The sequence below is a fragment of the Gorilla gorilla genome, chromosome 3 (genome assembly GCF_029281585.2).
Source record: "Gorilla gorilla gorilla isolate KB3781 chromosome 3, NHGRI_mGorGor1-v2.1_pri, whole genome shotgun sequence".
Lineage (NCBI taxonomy): Eukaryota > Metazoa > Chordata > Mammalia > Primates > Hominidae > Gorilla > Gorilla gorilla.
This window is the reverse complement of record NC_073227.2, coordinates 95,001,408-95,024,889: the sequence shown is the minus strand read 5'-3', so window position 1 is coordinate 95,024,889 and position 23,482 is coordinate 95,001,408. Positions and strand designations below refer to the sequence as shown.

At 36.1% G+C, this 23,482-nt stretch overlaps 1 protein-coding gene across 1 annotated transcript in view; it reads left to right on the top strand.

Moving 5' to 3' along the window:
- BTC (betacellulin) overlaps positions 1-23,482 on the top strand; it is a 51,033-nt gene that overhangs the window by 14,690 nt on the left and 12,861 nt on the right. Inside the window, exon 2 of the mRNA XM_004038834.5 lies at positions 9,767-9,865. Coding sequence (XP_004038882.1) covers positions 9,767-9,865 — 99 coding nt within the window. The remainder of the gene's footprint in view (positions 1-9,766; positions 9,866-23,482) is intronic.

Genomic DNA, 23,482 nt, shown 5'->3' with positions numbered 1-23,482 from the left:
TTTTTGATTTTTCCAGCTTAACACATTGCCACTTTTTGGAATTCCAAGATAATTTGTTCTAAATACCTGATACCTAAGATATTCTGCCTAAGATTTCTTTATTTATATTCCTAGTCTCTGCAAATGGTTTTATTGATAAAAATGATAACAAATTCGATGCTAAGTTGGGTTGGCTTACTCTAACTCATTTAAAGGGTTTAAGTTCTGGGGCTTTTTCAGGTTGGGTGAGCATCTACTCTGAACTCTCATGTTCTTTTCTTTACCATTATTAAAGTTTGATGACTGTTTCCTCATGGGTCAGAGACCATGTTATCACTAGATCGAGAAACCAATGCCACAGTTTCACCTCACTTTGCACTTGGATAATCCTCCTTGAAAACAAATTGTCCTTTTTCCTTGGTTCCTTCACCTCCTCTCTTTGAACTACTATAGAAATTCAGTGAGCCCAAAACTTTTCATTCAAATTGTCACAATGCCTAACTGCCTGGTTTGGCCTTATTATAAAGGAATGGGAATCAAAAAGTCAAGTTTTGACAACTGACGATTTCTGAGAAACTAGCTTCAGATTATTTTGGAGTTCCTATTAAATTTAGTCATTCAATCAATTTGTCACAGATTTAATAATGGTAATAGTAAAAAAAAGGTTGATTTACTGGCAAAGACATTGTCGTGTTGACAGTTTTCAGATACCTGAATTAGTTTGTGTATGACAGGTTGTTAAATTACTTTCCCTTCTGGGCTTTAAAAATATAAGATTGTGAAGTACTTTTATGAGTTAAAAATTGTATTATCAATCACTTTTAGCCTTTCCTAAACACCAAGATATTATTTCTACCATTCAGAATAGGGTTTTACATTGGAGGAAGAAGGAGTTCATATTTTATTTTTCTGAATTTGAATGAACATACACTATTTGTAAAGACCCTCTTCTTTTTTTCTTTGCTCCTGTCTCTGCTTCCCATGCTGGCCCTGAAAACCCAGAAGCCTGTCTTTCAGTTTTAGAGAATAGGCAGTTCTCCAGATGATGTGATTTAAGAAAACTTGGAAAATCCCTCTGTCCTGGAAAATTGTTCCCCAGGAGTTGTCCTGATGCCCAAATTGCTCACTGTGTTAGGACACAAATATTGTGCACCTCCTAAGAGTCTTTCAGCCACCTTCATTGCCTCTTGGTCAGCTCCTCCCCATGCCAGGTTGCTCCACTTTGAGACTTCGATAAAACACCATGCCCCAGGGCATGAGTTCCGGCCTCTCTGTCACCAAGGGGTCAGAACTGAGGGAGTTCATACTCAGTGGGGTGCATTTTGACCAGTGGGAAATTGGTGATGAAAGTGATTGGGTCTGATACATTCTTCCTCCTTTCATTTTTTTTTTCCATTGGACTGCTTCAAGGTATGAATTTTTTTCTTGAGCCATTCATGTGGCCTACATAGTAGTAAACATGCTGTCTGAGCAAATTTCTGTGTTTCTCTGCATCTCACTTTGGAACTACACACTGCATGATAGGTGCACACATTTTATTGTTTTGTCCCTTTCTTTGCTTCATTTCCTTTCTTCCTTATTCTCACTACCCCAAGCTTGTAACTCTCAAATAAAGTGGTAATCCCTTAGTCTGTACATTAGGTTCTGCTTTCTAGGAAACCCAGGTTGAGGCACTCCAGATTTTAGAGTGTTTCTTTTGAGTTAAATAATTTCTCTCCTTGAAGGTCTGCTTTGAAAGCAAATACATTTAGAAAGAAAAATCTGCTCAAGAATTATGTTCTCCTTGGGGCCATGTTAAAGCAGAATGAGGACAATGGTTTAAAGGAGGGCAAAAGACATGAAGAAGAAAAGATAGAAAAGGAGTTAACAAAAAAGGAGAACACTGTCACATTACACCCATTTCACAGTTTTCATCTCAGCTAACCACAAACTCAGTGTTAAACATTATTTTCACTCCCTATTTTTTTTTTCAAACTCCACGTTAGAGAGGGTCTCTTTCTGGACTTGGAAATTACTCTGTGTATAGTATGCATATTTAAGATCCTGTTTTCTTCCTGACAGTGAAGATGTAATAAGAAAGTTTCCCAAATGCTTATTGCTTTTACTCCTAGTGTTGATTTCAACTTAAAAACTTTAATTTTATTTTTTAAAAATTAGAGATATGATTTATAATTCACTTGATTTTTAGTTATTACTGTCTATGATCTGACTTTGTCAGCTATATTTGTATTATTGAATCATTTAACCAACTAACTGCATCAGTAATCCCAACTGACATAAATGGTATGCTGAGTCACTGGCAGAACTCTACTGAAAACACAAAGAACCATGTATGGAGAAGGTGCCATATTTCTATTAATTAGCTGAGGCATATTAACTTCATATTTCTTTCAAAAATTAGAAAGAAAGAACATGCAGAGAGGCCAAAATATAGTTTTGTCTCATTAAGTACATACAAAAAAGCATACTGTAGAAGGTATGCATATATATGTGTATTCATCTTTTGTAGTTTATATCAGAAACATATTTTATACACAGTGAAATCACACCATAAATGTAGAAATTTGTCAGTATCCACTTATGAGGCTGAGAATCTAGTTTTTTACCAGGGTAATTTAAATTTTTGTTATTTTACTTCTGGTCACTTACAGCTACTATTTTTTGAGCGCTTACCCTGTGCAAGGCATTACCTAAGTTAAAAACTCATAATTTCTACCCTCCACCTTCTTTTCAGCACACAGCTACATTTTTACCATGGCTATGTAAGTTAGGTATTTGAGCCTCAGTTTACAGAAGAGGATACTGAAGCTCAGTGGTTGAGAAACTCAATCTTAATTATAAATCTCGTGCATAAAAGGTAGATCTAGGATTCAAAAACAGCTCCATCTGACCCTAAAGCTGCCTTTTCTCCGTTACTCTGCACTGCTTCTCTTTAATATAAATAAAATGATAGAGGTGTGACAATGAAATATTCTTCTAATTTCTGCTTATGTTCATAGGTTGATACATTCTTCTTTGACTTAAAGCTGGATTTTCTAATGAGACATGGAATGTGATTCTGATCTTAAATGATATGATATGGCAAGGAATCACTGGATTTAGTATACATAAGTAGAAGTTTGGAGTGCATCTAGGAAGATGTCCTAAATCATCGGAATATAAATGAGTGGACATTTTGTGATATTATATTTATTTTTAAAATACAAAATGCACTTGGCTCTAAAAATGGAAAATTCAGCTCAGAGATGAGGCAAATACAACACACATGACTGTTTAAGTTGGTCATGTATGATCTTTTTAAATAGTTGACCCAGCTGGTGTACTACTTACCTCAGCATTAGCAGTGACTTTGAGACGGCGTGTCATGCTCCTTGTCAGGCTGCCTCTTTTTGAATGCTTGCATTGTTTACACTGACTTCATTCCCCATGCTGACTGATGGGGATAATACTTTTAATACATTCTGTAATATTTAACTTGAGAATCTCAAAATGCATAAAAATAAATACAGCCTTGATTCACTGAAGTAGAATTGGATTTCTTTTCCCTTTGTCTTTAATTCTGTGAGTGGAGTTGATATTTTAAAACTATCCCCAGAAATAAGGACTAATTTCTAGTCACTTAGCAAATGCAGTTAACATTATTTTATTTTGTTTGTATTGCTTTAATGCACCTGAGAAACTCTTCAGGTCCTGCAAAACAGGGAGGAATGGATGATAGGTTGAATGAAAGGATCAGACAACAAACAGATTGTGAAATATTTGAATGATAGGTGAAATCTGACCCAAAAAACATTTAAAAGGAAAAAGTGTAAAAACTATTTTCTTAAGGTAAAAAAAAAAAAAATGCAACAAAACAGAGCTATAGCAATGAAAAAAAGAAACCATAAATACATTGCTTTCCAGCAGTATAAAAAATAGAGGACCTTCATTTTATGGTAAGGAGAATAAAACCCCAGTATTAATGTGATAGGCAAAAAGGGCTGATATGCTATGGGGAGCTCCCAGTGTAGAGCCTGAAAGCCCCACTTTATTCTGTCTTTGCCAGACCCTGTGGGATGGCACTTTATTTTGACTTTGCATTTAGGACAGGACGACAAGGCTTATGAGGGGTCTTGATGATACCATAAAATATGATTGAAAGAACCAGGATGTTTAGCTTGAAGAAGTGAAATTCTTTCAGGAAGACTTGATAAGCTGGCTTCAAATATATGAGAATCTGTCAAGGAAAAGAGAGCTTAGACTTATTTTAGGTAATTCCAAGGAGCAGAGTAAAATAACAGGAAGGCAAAAACCAGCTCAATATGAAGAAACATTTATGGAGCTTTAGGAGTAGGTGTTTAATTTTTTTCAATGAATGAATGATCATGATTGAAAGAATTGATGAATGGTCTCCTTGAAATGGCATATTTCAGAAGAGACTGAAATTTCTGTACTGAAATTTTAAATACGGGCTTGAGGAACTTTCCCAGGGGATGATTTCTGGGGAGTTGAGAGTTAGTTGGTGGGAAATTTTAATACTTTTAGTTTTTACTAATTCTAAATTTTAACATAAACTATGATCTTTTTGAGTGGAACTCTTACTGTGTTTTCTACACTGAGTATCATATTTTCCTTCATCTTCTTTAAAATACAATTCATGCTTTCCCAGATAAAGATGATTATTTTAATAATGTACGTTCCTTTAAACATTCTTATTTCACTAGATTTTCAGAATTCTGCCCTTAATCAGCATTTTCTTTTCACATTTCCTTTGTTGAGAAGTCTATTCTCATGGAATTAAATTCCAGTTTATTTTCCATGATTCCCCAAAATAGAACCTGTAGCTTGGCTTTGCTCCAAAGTTGTGGATCTATACCTCATCTACTGCCTTCTAGATGAGCCACAGTCATCTCAAACTCAGTGACCCAAACTGAATTCCTCTCTATGCTCAACCTGTTTCCCTTCTTTATACCTTGTATCTTTGTGATTGGTACCACAATCCAGACAGTTATCCAAGCCGTAAACTCTGGGGTCATCCCAGACTCCTTTTTTTCACTTCCAGTCACCAGGTCTTTCATATTTGATTTGTGGCTATCCCTCATAGGCCTTTCTTTTTTCTGCATACCTGGTGCTATCATCTTGGTTTAGGTGTGTCTAAATCACCCATGCTGATATTAAAGTAGTCTTTTCAAAATGGAAAATAAAAAAGATGATTATGTTGCTTCTCACTTAAAACTTTTCAGTGGTCTCAACTTAGCTGCATAACAGAATCCCAACTAATCAACGTGGCATTTAGACCTTTGGTTGCCTACATGCTTGCCAGCCTCCTCTTCCATCACAATCCCCACCCACCCTCCAAACAAGCAGGAAAAGTTGTGCTGTTTCATGCCATGTCTTTTAACAAGTTATTCCTTTTACTTATTACAAGTTGTTCCTCTTTTTTTTTTTTTTTAAAGAATGCCCTGGTTAACTACAACTTTATTTGTCCTTTTCTTAATAATCAGTTATATTTTTAATAAAGTGATAAAAAATCAGATAGTACTAAAAGGCTTATAACAGTAAATAGCAGATCTTTGCACCATACTTTCCTGCCTCTCTACCAACCACTTTTGACTCGTTTTGATGTTTCTTCTGGTATTCAAATGTTTACTGCAATAATTTCCTTATAATGCAACTTCTTGACTTGTCAGGTTGTGACACTGATTAGTCACAACCAATTATCCCATATGGTGTATGTGGGCTAATTACTGGCCCTGAGTTTATGAACATATTTTGTTAAATTATCAATATTGACATTATTATGACCACATAAATATTATCCACTGCTGAAACAATTAACACATTATGATTGTTATCTTGCTTACACATTTTTTTGTTTTTGTAAAAGTTATTAACTGATGCTTTTAAAAATCATTTATTCCTCATTAAGAACTCATGGCAAATCTCAATTTCTCCATGAAGTCTTTGCCACTAGGCAGAGTTGATTCTCTATCCTATTACTTCTGCATTATCATCGTTGTTGTACATATTATACTGTACCTTAAAGATTTGTGTGTCAGGCCGGGCTTGGCGGCTCATGCCTATAATCCTAGCACTTTGGGAAGCTGAGATGGGTGTATCACTTGAGGTCAGGAGTTCAAGACCAGCCTGGTCAACACAGTGAAACCCCATCTCTACTAAAAATACAAAAATTAGCCAGGCATGGTGGCAGGCACCTATAATCTCAGCTACTTGGGTGGCTGAGGCATGAGAATTGCTTGAACCCTGGAGGCGGAGGCGGCAATGAGCTGAGATTGCACCACTGCCCTCTATCCTGGGCAACAGAGTGAGACTCTGTCTAAAAAAAAAAAAAAAAAAAGTTTGTGTCTATCTTACCAGAATGCTATCTCCTTAAGGTTAATGATAATACCTGTGTCTGTTATCTTAGAGCCTTCAGTGTCTTGAGTCTTGCACCAGTGTCAAATACATCATGCTTAATAAATATTCATTGAATTATGAATGAAGAGGAGTGTCCTTTCTCTTTATAGCAGCCTTTATTGTTTAGTAGATAGTTTTGTGAGCATTTATCTGATTTCTGAGTCTCTTTTTACAGATCACAAACTCAAATACCTGTTAGGGCCTGAGTAGTTAAAATAAATAAGTGCAGGAAGCCTCATGGGTTCTGGGGCACTTAAAGGGGTCACCTGCTTCTTAGTTGCAGCCAGTTGTTGCTAGGAAAGCATTTCAGATCTGTCTTGCCAGACCTTCCACTATTTCAATGGAAGAAGAAAATTCAGGTTTAATAGGAACTGCTTTGATTCAATTATTAAAAACTGTGCAGGCCAGGCAAATGCTTATTCTGGCTTGCTTTGGTTCACACCCACCAACCTGTGACCTGTAGGTTGCTGGGGTGGGCAGGAAGAGGAGCAGCTCATGCTCTGCTTGGTTTGGGAGCTGGCTTGGCTGAGGATACCTCCGCCCCAGTACTCTACCTCCACCTGTGAGGACAGCAACCTCCTTTTGCCAACTGACACCAGCATGTGAAACAAAGCTTAGCAGAAGGAGCCCGGGCCATAGCCCCCAGCCTGTGGGGATGTTTGAAGGCCTCTGCAGGGTTTCAAAGGAATTAGAACTCCCTCTGTGAGCAAAATTGGAGAATAATGGGTTAAATTATAAGTGATAGTGAGAAGGCGTGCAACTGGACTGCAAATTGTGTAGTATGTGCCAAGCCACATGCTCTTTTTAAAAATAACATTAAGTTTTACAATAACCTCGAGAAGGAGATACTACCATCCTCAGGTTGCAGATGCGGAATCTCTATGAGATTTAGAGTTTTTTTTTTTTTTTGGTCTCACCATTAGAAGAGATTAAGGTCTCCTATTACTGCCCGGGAAGAAAGCCCATCGATGGGATTTTAGAAATGAATTAAACATATTTTATTATTTTCCAGTAGAAATTGCTCCTGGGATTTTTGAATATAAAGAGTTTTTTTCTTATTCGTTTATAGATTGATTCACTCAGTCTTTTAACATTTGTTGAATATTCATTAAATTCTGTATTAGGCACCAGGATTACAAAGATGAGTAATATAAAATTCCTGTGCTTCAGAAGCCCTAAATGATTGTTTGTTTCTATTTGTTCTAAGTGTGAAGGAAAGGGCAGGTGCTGGGAGTAAACGTGTAAATAATCTAGAAATTTGGTAGCCAAATTGGCAATTTACAAAAGAAATACATGAGTCACTCCTTTCTTGTTGCAACAGATAAAATGTGCTTTTAGAAATATTAGAAAGTACAAATAAGGAAAATTAAGAAAAATGTTGACTTAAGGAAATTGTGAGCAACTCTCTATTTACTTATTCACCTTTTGACTATATGGATAGGTTTTTACACTTATCACACTTAAACTCACATACACAAACAGATGAGTACATACTCCCACAAACAGATCGCGCTATATTATTATTCTGTGGTCTGCTTTACTTAGGAACACAAGATGTTCTATTCATGTTTGAATATCATCTTTTAATGGCTGAATAGTGTTTTATTGCATGAATTCATTCAATGTACTTAATCCTCTATTGTCGGTTATTTAGGCAATCTACATTTTTTTTAAACTCATGCCATTTTGCAGCTAAATCTCTTTATTTATCCTGAATTACTTCCCTAGGAAAAACCATTAGCCATGTAATTACTGAATTTAAGACTTATACATTGTGTGTGTATTTGCTTTTATGTTTTGTATAGTGCTAAATTGTTCTCAAGAAAAGCGGTACTAATTTACCCATCACCAGTGGATTTGAGTTTCCATTTCTCTTCACTGTTACCCATGCTAGGTACATTTCTTTCTTTGAAAACATGTTCCAATTAGATAGGTAAAAAAGAGCCTCTCTTTCAAAAGACCCTTTTGAAAACTCTTGACCTTTGAACTTGCTGGCCACTGTTGCTTTCCCGTACAGTAGTAGCACTTTGTGTTATGGTTAACTGGCTCCACAGCTTGGGGGCAACTTGAGGATCTAGCGATCTAGCACATCCTATTCGCCTGTGTGTTCCTGTATGTTCATGAATGTTTGTTGAACCAAATTGAATTGGAGAACATCCATAAGTTTAGAAATCATTAAATGTATAAATTTCAATACAACTGGTGGACAGGCTATTTTATTCTTGTCAGTTGCATAACAATAAGTAATTTTTATTGCACATTGATTATGTACCAGCACCGTGTTAAGTGCTTTTCATACTTATCTGGCAAAAACAGCTCTTAAACTCAAGACCAGCTAATTCCTAAGCCATCTTTCTCTTCCTTGACTTTCCTCCCTCCTCTCCTTTCTTTTTCTATTCTTCCCTCCTATTATTATGGGCATGTTTAAACATATACGAACTAGAGAGGACAACATAATGAACCTTGATATACCCACCATCAGCTTCAGCAATTATCAATATGTGGCCAACCTTATTTCATCCATGCCTTTTCGTCACTTCTTCGTATCCTCCTTCTCATGTTGGATTATTTTAAAGCAAACCCCAGATATCAATTTTATCCATAATTATACACACACACACACACACACACACATACACGATATAGACCCTGTTTTGTAACCTAAACCACAATATCATTATCATACTTTAAAATATCTATAACAATTTTTTAATATTATCTAGTGTCCAGTCAGTGTCAAATTTCCCTGATTATCTCAGAAGTGACCTTTTCTGGTTGGTTTGTTTGAATCAGTATCTACACAAGGACTGCACATTGTATTCTGAACCATTCTAACCACAGCATGGCATTCTTCTCTCCCTCGTAAAACATGTGGCCTGTCCTCAGAAACAGAGATTCTTAGCTGGAGGAGCCTAAAATTTTTAAAGAATTCTCATGGATCAAATATCTCCCCAGAAAGAAGCACATTCAGTTGTTAACACCTGAGAAACGCTGGCTCTTTGTGGAATGGAGAACGCACTTTGCTTGCGGTGCAGGTTCACCATTCACTCTCCCTGGAAATTCGTCAGTAGTTTCACTCAGGGACTGGGAATTCAGCTGCTCTTACTTCTGCTTTTGTTATAAGGCTCTTTCACAAGCTATGGCCAAGTTTCCTCCTTAAGATCCATAGTTAGATATAAGTGATGGTGGCTTGAAAATTCATTCTTTAGCAATGAGCTGAAAATGTGCAGCATGCTGGCCTCTGTATCCCTTCCTGGGAGTGAGTGACTTGGAAATGGAAACCATAGTCTTGTTATTTTCATAAATGGTTGAAATGGGTGATGACTTTGATAGACTGTTTCACAATAAGCACATTTTCATGTTTGGTTTTGGTTCTGTTTTGAATTTGAAGGTCTAGTGATCCTTCACTGTGTGGTGGCAGATGGGAATTCCACCAGAAGTCCTGAAACTAATGGCCTCCTCTGTGGAGACCCTGAGGAAAACTGTGCAGGTAAACTTTAACAAGTTTTATATTCAAATCTGAGTTTTAATTTTCTGATAATAATAGTACTCATAATACTAGGTAAATATTTGAACACATATTAAAGTACCAGTCACTGTGCTAAGTGCTTTATATACAGTAATTAATCACTACTCACAAGAGCCCCCCGAGCTAGATAATATTTTTTATTTTATTTCAAGGAGAAACCTACAAAGATTAAGTAACTTGCCAAAGGTCATACAGCTGGAAAACAGCAAATCTGGAATTCAAATGCAGGTCTTTCTGATTCTAGAGCCTCCAGTCAGCCACTATATTTTGGGTCACAGATGCATGCTCCAGACTCTAACATGTGATGTCTTGGACTGGATTCAGGAAAAGCTGACATATTCTACCCAAAGTTAAATTCTTTTTTTCTTTTCTATTTCATAGTTAAAAGAAGGGAAGAAGGCAAGGATTTTACATATTTTACCTTGGAGATGCTTGAATTAGTGTTCTCAAACTTATCAGTCTAAGGCAGGATTTGGCCTTAGTAAAGGTTTTAGTAAAGGCCTTAGTAAGAGTTTTAGGCTTTGTGGATCATGATGTCTTTGTCACAGCTACTCAACACTGCCACTGTACTGTGAAAGCAGTCATAGACACTATGCAAATGAATAGGCTTGGCTCTGTTTCAATAAAACTTTAGTTAGAGAAACAGGCTGTGGGCCAGATCTGATCCTTGGACTACAGTTTGCTGACCCCTGGTCTAAGGTTATGTTTGTTCTGTATAGATTGTTTGTTCTGTATAGATTGTATGTTCTGGTCTTCTACAGGGGTTATTTCTGACTTAAAAAAAAGAAAACAAAACACAGACCAATTAAAAAAGTGGGGTGCAGTAGAGAAGAGCGTCCTGTATTCCATGGAAACTTCTATGAACTGGGAGTATGATGACTTGGTGCAAACTGCTCCTTTCCTAGCACCCTTGGGAAGTTGTAACAGAGCCAGGAACACACTGAGCAAGTCTTCCTGATGTGAGTCATCAGTTCCAGCCCAATTTTCCCCTTTCATCCCTCACAGTAGTGGGTGGTCAGAGGGTGCTCATCGGCTGTAGAATCTAATGGTGTCTTAGATCATGTTTGGGTCTTGCCATCCATGTAGGCAGAAGAACAAGGCCAACTTTATGTGTTCATGTGTTTTTCTTCAGTCTGGTTTCAAATGTCTTCAATGATGGCATTTTTTCACATTTCCCTTGGGAAATTATTCCATAATTTGATGACAGACAATGTTCAAAAATCTTCCTCATCATCATCCTAAATGTGTTTTCTAATTTTATTTTTATTGTAGTAAGAACATTTAACATGAAATCTACCTTTTTAACAAATCTTAAAGTGGACAATACAATATCGTTAACTATAGATTAGCAGATCTCTTCAAATTTATTAATGTTGCACTAACTGAAACTTTGTACACATTGAATAGCAACTCCCCAAGCCTCCAGGAACCACCATACTACTATCTGCTTCTATAAATTTGGCTATTTTAGATGCCTCATATAAGTAGAGGCATTCATATTATATTTGTCTTTCTGTGACTGTCTTATTTCACTTAGCAAAATTGCTTTCAGGTTCATCCATGTTGTCACAATGGCAGTATTTTTCTCTTTTGTAAGGCTGAATAATATTCTATGGATGTACCGTACTTTCTTTATCCATTAATCTGTCAGTAGACCCTTGGGTTGCTTCCACCTTTTGACTTTTATGAAATAATGCTACAGTAAACATGGGCATACAAGTATCTCATTGAGATCTTGATTTTTATTAGGTTATTTGTTTTCTTGTTATTGAATTGTGAGAGTTCTTTATGTATTTTGGATATGTGTAATCAATACGTTTTGTATAGTGCTAAATTGTCTTCAGGAAATGCAGTACTAATTTACCCATCACAATGGATTTGAGTTTCCATTTCTCTTCACTATTATAACTTCTAACCCTATCTCTGCACAGCCCAAACTCTGTTTTTTCTTTTGCTGTGAAGAAGCTTTTTCATTTGACATAGTCCCACTTGTTTATTTTGCTTTTGTCACCTGTGCTTTTGGTGTCACATCTAAGAAATCATTGCCAAAACCAATGTCAAGAAGTGTTATCTTATGTTTTCTTGCAGGAATTTTACTGTTTCAGGTCTTAAATATAAGTCTTCAGTCCATTTTGAGTTGATTTTTGTATAACAAGCAGGTCCAATTTCATTCTTTTGCATGTGGATATCTAGTTTTCAAACATCATTTATTCAAGAGATTACCCTTTCCTCATTGCGTATTGTTAGTACCTTTGCTGAAGATCAGTTGTTCATATATTCATGGGTTTATTGCTCGACTGTCTATTCTTTTCTATTGGTCTTTATACCAGTACCATGCTGTATATGATTTAAAACCAGGAAGAACGATACCTCCAACTTTGTTATTGCTCAAGATTGTTTTGGCTATCCAGGGTCCTTTGTAGTTTCCTTTGAATTTTAAATTTGTTTTTCCATTTCTGTAAAAAAAAAGTCATTGGAATTTTGATAGTCAGTCTATAAATCACTTTGGGTAGTATGGACATTTTAACAATATTAAATCTTTTAGTCCAGAAAAACAGGATGTCTTTTTATATATTTTTGTCTTCTTTAATTTCTTTAATTGATATTTTATAGTTTTCAGTGTGCAAGTCTTTCATTTCTTTAGTTTATTCCTACGTGTTTTATTCTTTTTGATGCTATCGTAAATTAGCTTATTTTTTACTTTGCTTTTTGAATAGTTCGTGATTAGTGTGTACAAATACAACTGGTTTTTCATGTTGATTTTGTATCCTACAACTTTTCTGAATTTGTGAATTAGTTCTTACAGTTTGTGTGTGTGTGTATGTGTGTGTGTGTGTGTGTGTAGGCTTTAGAATTTTTTATGTATAGGATCATGTCATCTTCAAACAGAGATGAAATTATTTCTTTTTTTCCAATTTAGATTCCTTTTATTTTATTTTTTCCTAATTGCTCTGGTTAGGACTTCCTGCGCTATGTTGCATAGAAGCGGTTAGACTGGGCATTCTTGTCTTGCTCCTGATCTAGGAGGAAAAGCTTTCTAATTTTTTACCATTAAGTACCATGTTAGTTAAGGGCTTTACATATAGGGCCTATTATTTTGGGGTAATTTCCTTCTATTACTAGTTTGTTAAAAGTTATTATGAAAAGGTGTTGAATTTTGTCAAAATGAATTATGAATGAGTCTATATTAATTAAGGACATTGCCCTGTAGTTTTCTTTTCTTAAAATGTCTTTGTTTAACTTTGGTATCAGGGTAATGCTGGCTTCGTAAAATGAGTTTGGAAGTGTTTCTTCCTCTTCAATTTTTTGAAAGAGTTTAAGAAGGATTGGAATTACGTATTTAAATGTTTGATAAGAATTCACTAGCGGAGGCATCTGGGCCCGGGCCTTTATTTGTGGAGGTTTTAGATTATGACCAATTTCCTTATTAGTCATAGATCTGTTCATATTTTCTGTTTCTTTATGATTCAATCATGATTGGTTGTTTGTTTCTAGGAATTTATCTGTTACTTTTTCGTTATTCAATTTTCATGGTAGTCTAATATAATCCTTTTTATTTCTGTGACATCAGTTTTAAAAGTACAAAAAATAGAAAAAGCTTATAGAATAAGATACAAAGAAAATATTTTTGTAGAGCTGTACAGTGTGTTTGTGTTTTCAGCTGCTATTACAAGAGTCAAAGGAAAAATTAATTAAAAAGTTTATACAATAAAAAAGTTACAGTAAGTTAAAGTTAATTAATTATTGAAGAAATAATTTTTTTATAATACAAATGTATTGTGGCCTAAGAGTACAACATTTATAAAGTCTACGGTGGTTTATGATAATGTCCTAGGCCGTCATGTTCACTCACCACTCATTCACTGACTTACCTAGAGCAGCTTCTAGTCTTGCAAGCTCCTTTCATTCATAGTAAGTGCCTTATACAGATATACTATTTGCAAACTTTTATATCATATTTTTACTGTACTTTTTCTATGTTCAGATATAAAAATACTCATTATTATGTTATGATTGCCTACAGTATTCAGTACAGTAACATGCTGTATAGGTTTGTAGCCTCAGAGCAATAAGCTATACCATGTAACTAAGGTGTGTATAGGCTACACCGTCTAGGTTTGTGTAAGTACACTCTATGATGTTTGCTCAATGAAAAAACTACCTAATAATACATTTCTCCAAACATATCCCTGTCATTAAGTGATGGATGGCTATATATCATCCTAGTCCTTTCTGGCCTACAAGGTTCCTGCTGAGAAATCCACTGAGTGTGATGGAGGTTTCTTTGTGCGTGAAAAGTAATTTTCATCTTGCTCCTTTCAAAATTGTCTGTTTATCTTGAACTTTTGACAATTTGATTGTAAGGTGTCTTGGTGTAGATTTCTTTGGGTTTACGTTTTTGAAATTTGTTGGTCTTCTGAATATGTATGTACATTTCTTTCCTTAGATTTGGTAAGTTTGGGGCATTATTTCTTTGAATAATCTTTCTGCCCCTTTCTATTTTCCCTCTTGGACTACTATCAGATGTATATCGGTCTGCCTGTGTTATGGTATTTCATAAGTCCTTTAAGCTTTTTCACTTGTTAAAATTCTTTTCATTCTTTTTGCTCCTATGATTGTATAATTTCCAATTATCTGTCTCTACGTTTGCTGATTCTGTCTTTTGCTTGACATAGTCTGCTGTTGAAGCCATCTGTTGAATTTTCCAGCTTAGTTACTGAATTATCCAGCTTGAAAATTTATATTTGATTTAAAAAATATTTTCTATCTCTTTGTTGAAAATTTCAATTTGTTCATGTATTGTTCTCCTGTCTTCATTGAGCATCTTTATGATAGTTATTTTAAATTCTCTGTCAAATAAATTATACATCTTCATTTCATTAGTGTTTTTTTTCTTTCTTTAGGATATATTTACCTGTTCCTTCATTTTTCTTAACTTGCTGTGTTGGTGTCTGTGCATTGGAGAAAACAGCTACCTCTCCTGTCTTCATGCACTGGCCTTATGAAGGAGGAGGCTCATTAATCAGTCTAGTTGAAGATTTGGGGGCCCTTCAAGCCTTTGTGCTAGTCCAACTCTCTTTGTTCTGAGACCTGGGAACTTTTCTTCTGATCATATGATGCCGTGTTAGGGGTAAGGATAATGATGAGAGACTGTCTCAGATTTTTTACCTTCTTCAATGTGGCTGCTTTTGCATTTGCTTAGAGGAGCGGAGCTTCTCAACTATTTTCTGAATTTCTTACAAGAGAATTTGCCTGTGTTTTGTAATGTTGACTCAGTGTGTTTGTGGAGGGTAGGATAGTTGAAGGCTTTCTATCCTGTCATCTTGATGACATTACTCCTCTGTTTTCTTTTCTTTAAAACAGTTTTTATTTCAATAGTTTTGGGGGAATGCCCATCAATGATAGACTGGATAAAGAAAATGTGGCACGTATATACCATGGAATACTATGAAGCCATAAAAAGCAATGAGTTCATGTCCTTTGCAGGGACATAGATGAAGCTGGAAGCCACAATTCTCAGAAAACTAACACAGTAATAGAAAACCAAACACCACATATTCTCACTCATAAGTGGGAAATGAACAATAAGAACACATGGACACCGGGAGGGGAACATCACACACCAGGGCCTGTTGAGGGGTGGGTGGCAAGGAGAGGCAGAGCATTAGGACAAATACCTAATGCATGAGGGGCTTAAAACCTAGATGACTGGTTGATAGATGCAGGAAACCACCGTGGCACGTGTATACCTGCGTAACAAACCTGCACATTCTGCACATGTATCCCAGAACTTAAAGTAAAGTTAAAAAAATAGTTTTGGGGGTGCAGGTGGTTTTGGTTGCATGGATAAGTTCTTCAGTGGTGATTTCGAAGATTTTAGTTCACCCATCACCCAAGCAGTGTACACTATACCCACTATGCAGTCTTTTATCCCTCACCCCACTCCCACCCTTCCCTTCTCAGTCCCCAAAATTTATTATAGCTTTCTTGTGCCTTTGCATCTGATATTGTTTGACTGTGTCCCCACCCAAATCTCACATTGAATTGTAATAATCTCCAGGTGTCAAAGGCAGCAGGGACAGGTGGAAATAATTGATTCATAGGGGCGATTTCCCCCATACTGTTCTCATAGTAGTGAATAAGTCTCACGAGTCCTGATGTTTTTATAAATGGGAGTTCCCCTGCACAAGCTCTCTTGCCTGCTGCCATGTAAGACATGACTTTGCTCCTCAATCACTGTCTGCCATGATTGTGAGGCCTCCCCAGCCATGTGGAACTGTGAGTCAATTAAACTTCTTTCCTTTATAAGTTACCCAGTGCTGGGTATATCTTTATTAGCAGCATGAGAACAGACTAATACAGCATCTTCATGCTTATCTCCCACTTATAAGTGAGAACATACACTATTTGGTTTCCCATTCCTGCATTACTTCTCTTAAAATAATGGCCTCTATCTCCATCAGAGTTGCTACAAAAGACATTATTTTGTTCCTTTTTATGGCCAAGTAGTATTTCATGGTGTATATAAACCACATTTTCTTTATGCATTCATTGGTTGATGGGCGCTGTTTTCTAATTTTGTATGTACTACAAATAGATGTGTTTTTTTATGTCTCTCTAACACCCTTTAACAAAAAGAGAGGTCTAAGGAAATCCTTGAACAGAATAATCCCCAGTCTCTCATTCTAAGCCACTTTGTTGTCTTAGGCAGTTTTCTGCTTCCAGCACCAAAATTTTCATTTTGGTCATGCCCATCAATGCAGACCTTCCCATCACACGTCTTCCATAGTAACTCAGTGACAAGTTGCAGCCTGCCTGGTCTTAGCGTGCCACAGGTCTAATCACTCATCGTGTAAAAGCCAGTCTCCCACAGTGTAGAGGCTACAGTACATGATCTTTATTTTTAATTTTTTTAAATTCAAATACTCATTTTTGCATTATTTGCATAATTTTTAGCTTTTACATTTATCTCTAATTTTTCCTCTGGAGGATCACTGAGGAAGTAGTTATTTCTGTTCACCCACTCAAATCCATAATTTTCTCTGAATTAGTTGTAATTTCTTTTCTGAGACTTGGTCTGGGGACATTCCCAGATAATTATTTTTTGGTGTATTTTCTGCTTTCTTTAAAATTTATTATTATCATTTTTAATTAACACAATAATTATACATATTTATAGGATACAGTGGGCTATTTTGACACATGTATACAATGTGCAGTGACTAAATCAGGGTAATTAGCACGTATCTATCACCTCAAACATTTATCATTTTTATGTGTTGAAAATATTCAAAATCTTCTCTTTTAGTTATTTCAAAACGTGCAGTAAATTATTGTTAATTATAGTTACCCTACAGTGTTAGAGAACATTAGAACTTTATTTCTCCTATCTAACTATAATTTTGTATCCTTCAGCCAATCTCTGGCTATCTCCCCACCTCCTCAGCATCCGTGAAAAGTGAAATTCATTAATCCCTGATTCTTTTTTTCTCACTATTGTTGTATGTTCCCTTTCTCTCCCATTCAGGAGGTTAAGCCTGCATTTATAGATCTTATAAATATTTTAGTAAAATTATTGTAAATATTGTAAATTATTTTACAATATTAAATGTAAATGTATTATTTACAAATAATAAATGTAAGAGCCGAAAACTATGCAAATAAGGCAAAAATGAGTATTTGACTTTAAAAAATTAAAAATAGAGACCATATACTGTAGTCTCTACATGGGGCAAACTGGCTTATACACAATGAGAGATTAGGCCGGTGGCACACTAAGACCATGCAGGACGCAACTTGTCACTAAGTTGCGATAATTTTAAGAAAATATTATTTGTAAATTATTTTGGTAAAGTTATTGGCATAATTAAAATACAAATACATTAGTGATTTGGTGGAAGATCACTTTGCTTAAATATCACAATAATAATATAATGTCAAAAAATTATTTAGTATTTTTCTCTATAGGATATAGAATTTTTTCTTGCAAATGGGCTTAAAAACAGTTATACATTTTACTATTTGAGAAATATTATCTAGAGATGGAGAGAAAACAGACTTCAACATGTCTATGTGTGGACAAATGTTGAGAAATCAATGAGAAACCAGAAATACAGAGCAAAAATGCTTAATTATTTCTTGGTTTACTCTTCTTCTCCTAGTAGCCTATTAGAAAACAGAAACAAAGCAAACAAAAAAATCTCAAGAACACAATTCCAGAGGTGTTGAAAATCAACTGATTTGATTTTGAAAATTCTAATTAAGGATTGAGCTTCTTGAAATTTTTGTGGCATTGAGTAGTGTTATTTATGTTACCACTGTCCTTTCACATTATCAGGCTAAAATAACTGCATTACCTTAAAACATCAGGTAAAATTAATAGGTAGACTATGCTAAATATAATTGAGCTTGATCTCTCAGAATCTAAGGTAGATGGGTCTACTCTTATATGATGGTCACAATAGCATTAATTATTTAAATCAATTTTCTTCCCCTTTCCACCCTCCTTCTCATTCTCCTTCCCTCTTTACTTTTTTGTTTCCTTCCTTCCTTCAGCCCTCCTTTCCTTCCTTTATTTGGTGATTTATTTTATTATGCTTTATTCCTTTGGTGTATAGCATCATCATCAACAAGTACACTTTTAATAAAAAGATAGCATCTATCATCTATTTATCTCCTACGATGTGCCAAGGACTGTTCTGAGTGCTTTATGTATATAAATTCATTTAATCCTATGGCGTACCTACATTATTCCCTTTTTTAAATGAAGACAGCGCAGCACAGAGGTAAAGTAATTTGTTCAAGATCACACAGTAAACAAAGTAGCCTGACATGAATTCAGAGACACCATCTCTCTAGAAAGTGTGTTGTTAATCACCATCCTAAAGTGCTTAGAATCACATGGGAAGATCAAAATGTGGAACATGTGAGAAAAATACTAAAAATAATAAGAATAACAATAATTTCCTGAAGGCAAAATGCAAATGAGAACAGTAGGTTCTTGAAAAATAAATAAATAAATACGGTGCAGGAACAGATCTTATGTACTGACTGTATCATTTTCTAACTTGGGTGATGCATTCATTCATCTTACTAATATTTATGAGCACATACTATGCAGCAGGCTGTCATCCAGGTGTCAAGGATGCACAAATGAACAGTGGTCAAATATGAAGTCAGAAAGGTAACAGAGAAAGAGAGGTAATGAGTAATGTATAATAGAGCCTTGCCAAGGAGTATAAGGCCTTCAGCTTTTTTCTCTGAGTGAATTTTAATGGCATTACTCTGGTTGTTGTATGCAGACTTGATAGTCAAGTGGGCAAAGGCAGAAGGAAAGATACTAGTTAAAGGTGTCATCATAGAAGCTATTTCCAGTCTGAGATGCTACTGGGCTCAGACCAGGGTAGTGGAGATCGTGAGGTTATTCTGCATGTATTTTGAATGCAGCCGGTAGGGTTTGTTGATGCATTGGATGTAGTGTAAGAGAGAAATAAGTCAAGATAATTCCAAGATTTTTGGCTGAAATAATAGAAGAATGGGTATGATTTATTGAGATAAGGAAAGACCAAGTTTGAATGGGAAAATCAAATATTCTATTTTGATAGTGTTAAGTTGAAATGCCAGTTAGATATCCAAGGGAAGATGTTAGTTGGACAGTTGGGAGTGAGGGATGATGTAAACTAGGATGTAAACTAAATTTAGAAATTGTTATCATAAAGATGTGTTTAGGACAGGAGTCTTGATGAGCTTACCCAGGAAGGAGAAGAGATGAAAGAGTATCCAGCCCTGCTGTATTTGCAAAATTTTAGAGGTTCAGGGAGGCGAGGAGGAGCCTGCAAAGGAGAATGAGCAATGGATTCATCACGGACACAAGAATTCTATAGCATGCATTCTTGGAAAACAAGAGAAAGATAAGTTTTCTTCCTGTCCCTCCATTTTCATTTGCCTCCAGCCATGAATATTTTTAAACATATGCAAAGATACCCATGCTTCAATATTGATTCTTTTTTTTTTCCTCCAAAGGGATTAAATGAAAAAGGGCAGCTCTGGGTGAAGGCCCATTCCTATAAGCTCAGAAATGGTTGGCAGGGCCCTCCTAGCTAAAAGACATGCTAGGCCAGGCGCATTGGCTCACGCCTGTAATCCCAGCACTTTGGGAGGCTGAGGCGGGCGGATCACGAGGTCAGGAGATCGAGACCATCCTGGCTAAAACGGTGAAACCCCGTCTGTACTAAAAATACAAAAAATTAGCCAGGCGTGGTGGCGGGCACCTGTAGTCCCAGCTACTCAGGAGGCTGAGGCAGGAGAATGGCGTGAACCCGGGAGGCGGAGCTTGCAATGAGCCGAGATTGTGCCACTGCACTCCAGCCTGGGTGACAGAGCGAGACTCCGTCTCAAAAAAAAAAAAAAAAAAATGACATGCTAATCTGTCCATATCATGCTACTGAACTCCTACATAAGCAAATTCTAGTAGCTCAGAAAAAGTTAACATGTACCTCTGTGGGATGTAACGTCCCCTTTCACTTTTCTGTAGGAAATGTCATTGGATGCAAGACAAATGGGAATCCTCAATTTAAATAAATTTTCAAAGTTTGTATTTCTTCAAGGACACTGTGAATTTACATTTCCCTGACCAGAGATAGCTGGCAAGATAAAAAAGAAAATTAACTTTAAATATCTAAAACTTTCTTCTTCACATTTTGGCCTAAGAAATTTGTAAAAGGAGGAAATCCCTACTGGGAAGATGCCTGGAAGCCAAGGAGTAAAATAACAAAGCCCTAGGCTCTACTTCCTATCTGTGTGGGAGGATGAATTTATAGTTGTTTTTCTTCCTCAGTCTCCTTGTTAAGACCTGAGACGTCTATTTCAAAGTTTAGCCTTTCCCTTTACATTTGTACATAGAGATTTAACTATGCATCTAACTACGGAGCTGGAGATACTACAAGGCTATAACCATTGTAACAGGTATTACAAAAAAGCATTGTCATAACAGTTGTAGTATTGATTGCCCTTTGAGTTGACTTCAGAATACAGTAGCTGATATTAATGTCATCTACAAAATTATTGAATACATTTGGATGAACACTGTTAGAATAAATAAGCAAAGGTTTTATGAAAGATACACCTAATGGATCTACTCTGAAGAGTTTTAGTCACAAAGGCATCACAAAGCCTCTTTTGTCTTGAGTACTAGAATCATATAGAGACTAAGGAACTATCCTATGTTTAATCAAAACAACCATCAAATTGAGGAAAATTCCATACGGAAACTAAGTCATTTAGGTGTCTGCCATATTCCTCCACTTTGGCTTAGCCCAAGGGAATCTAGTACATCTCATGTAACTACCCATATGACCCAAAGAGGATGACTACTTCTTGTCTAATTGCTGTGTGATCTAAGAAAGATGTCCTTGCTTCCGATTCCTTTTGCAAACCCTTAGAACTAGGTTTTTACATCCACTGACCTGCAGTAACCCTAAAGGTTTCTTTTTTTTTTAACTTAAATGTTGTGTCTTTATTTATATTTATACTTTATTTATACTTTATCTCCATTAAAGTGACATTTATTTTAAAATATATTTTAAAATTATTTAATTGGTGTTTAGCATCTTTGGAATATAGAGTCCTGTGAAGAAATTGGTATATATTACCCGTGGTGCCCATCCATTTAAATGAGATTGTGTTGCAGCCTGGCCCACTAGTGGATGTACTTTTCCAGTGAAATTCTCTGGGACAGAGGCATATATTTTTTTGGAATTTGAGTTGGAAAAGGGTAATGTGGGAGGAAAAAAATCGATTGCGTCCCACCACCTCTGGGACCAGAGGGATATTTCTGGTTGCTACATTGCTACATTTTCAAGACTATGTCATTCACTTTACAACAGAGAAACATGACACTTAGGACCAATCCCTATTTTGTCATAGGATTAACTTTTCCTTCTTCTTGATAAATATCTCTGGAATGGATGGGTATATTCCCCCTCCCGTGCCCTATATTATCAGGTCTCATGATGGGCAGAAAACACTAGGTTCCATAGTTCAATATTTAGATAACATGAACTTGATGAATACTGGATTATAAGGCACTGAAATTTTAGGTGCCGTTCAAAAAAAAGAATGCTGATAAGCTTTCTCATTTTCACAAGGAAGAGATGATCCCATCTGGGTTTGTGTATGTATGTGTGTGTGTGTGTGTGTGTGTGTGTGTGTGTGTGTGTATTTATGTGCATGTGTGGCAGTATGTGTGATTTATTTTTCTTTCAGGTTTTAAAGTTCCATAAAGAAATCGCTGGACATTTTCTGCCTGGTGACATGGAAATGTTTTAAAATCTAAATAATGCTGGGAATATTTAAGAGCATGCTTACTTGGCAAAGGAGAGAGCTCTGTGAGCGATCAAAACAGGACCTGGCAAATATTTCCTTGGCATAGATTTGTGCTGCTTGGATGAACGAAGGCTGATCAAATCACTGCATTCAGCAGCTGCTGGTTAATTTGCTTTTTGGTATCACACTCTGCATGGTGTTTATCAAAAGTCTGGGTGCATTTAAAGGGGCACAGCAACTAGAGAAATAAAGTTTACGATACATAGCCAAATGACTTTGATATTTAAAGGCAGGTATGCTTTGCAAATCTGGAAAAATCTTTCCGGTTCATACAAGATCTGTCATTAAGTCTTCTGCCTCTTGAGTTAATCTCCTTGCCCTCCCTCTCCTTCGCCCAGACTCACATTGTATGTGTCTGCCCTGGTTTTCTCTTTGCCCCCACTAAGAGCCCAGTCTATACTCTCTTATATAATATGGTGACAAAATGGTCCACAGTTTAAAGTATTTTTATGTATACCATTTAATTTCATCCATAGGAATCATCTTCAGCTCTCTCTTGCTTTGTGTTTCAAGTGTAAACACTTCAGCCTACTGATATCTGAGATTTCTAACTTTCATTCGCAGCCATTCTTTGCTGTTCCCCTTCAGGACCCTTCCATTCCAGTGAAATCTGCCTCCCACTGCCTGCATTAGACCTGCATATTCTTGACTCTGTGCCTTTGCTCTTGACATTCTCCATAACTCAATTGCTTGTTCACCTCCTCTAAAATCTACATTTTCCATACATTTCTCTTTGATTAGGTCAGCATTCTTCATACTTATACGAGATTGCTGTTAGAATTGCCAAGATTTTAAGATTCTGGGATTAACTCATTTACTGAGGAGTTTACTGTCCCAGGAATTCTGCTATGAACTTCTACATATCCTTTTTATCTGCACCTCTCAACAGCCCTTCAATGTAGATGTTATCATGTCTATCTTACAGATGAGGAAACAAAGGTTCAGACAGCCTAATCAGCTTGCCCAGACTCATACAGCTAGTGAAAGGCATAGCTAAAAATTAAACACGAATTTTCTTTCTCTGAATCCAGTGTTCTTTCCACTGTTTCCAGTGTACTAAAACTATTATCTGGTTATGATGGTTGTTTTTGCTGGTTAATTGCTTATTCTTGTTTTTTATTTATTCTATTCTACCAATTTAAATAGTAAGATAGGGTATCCTTTATTTCTTCGATGTTTTCTAATGCCTATTAT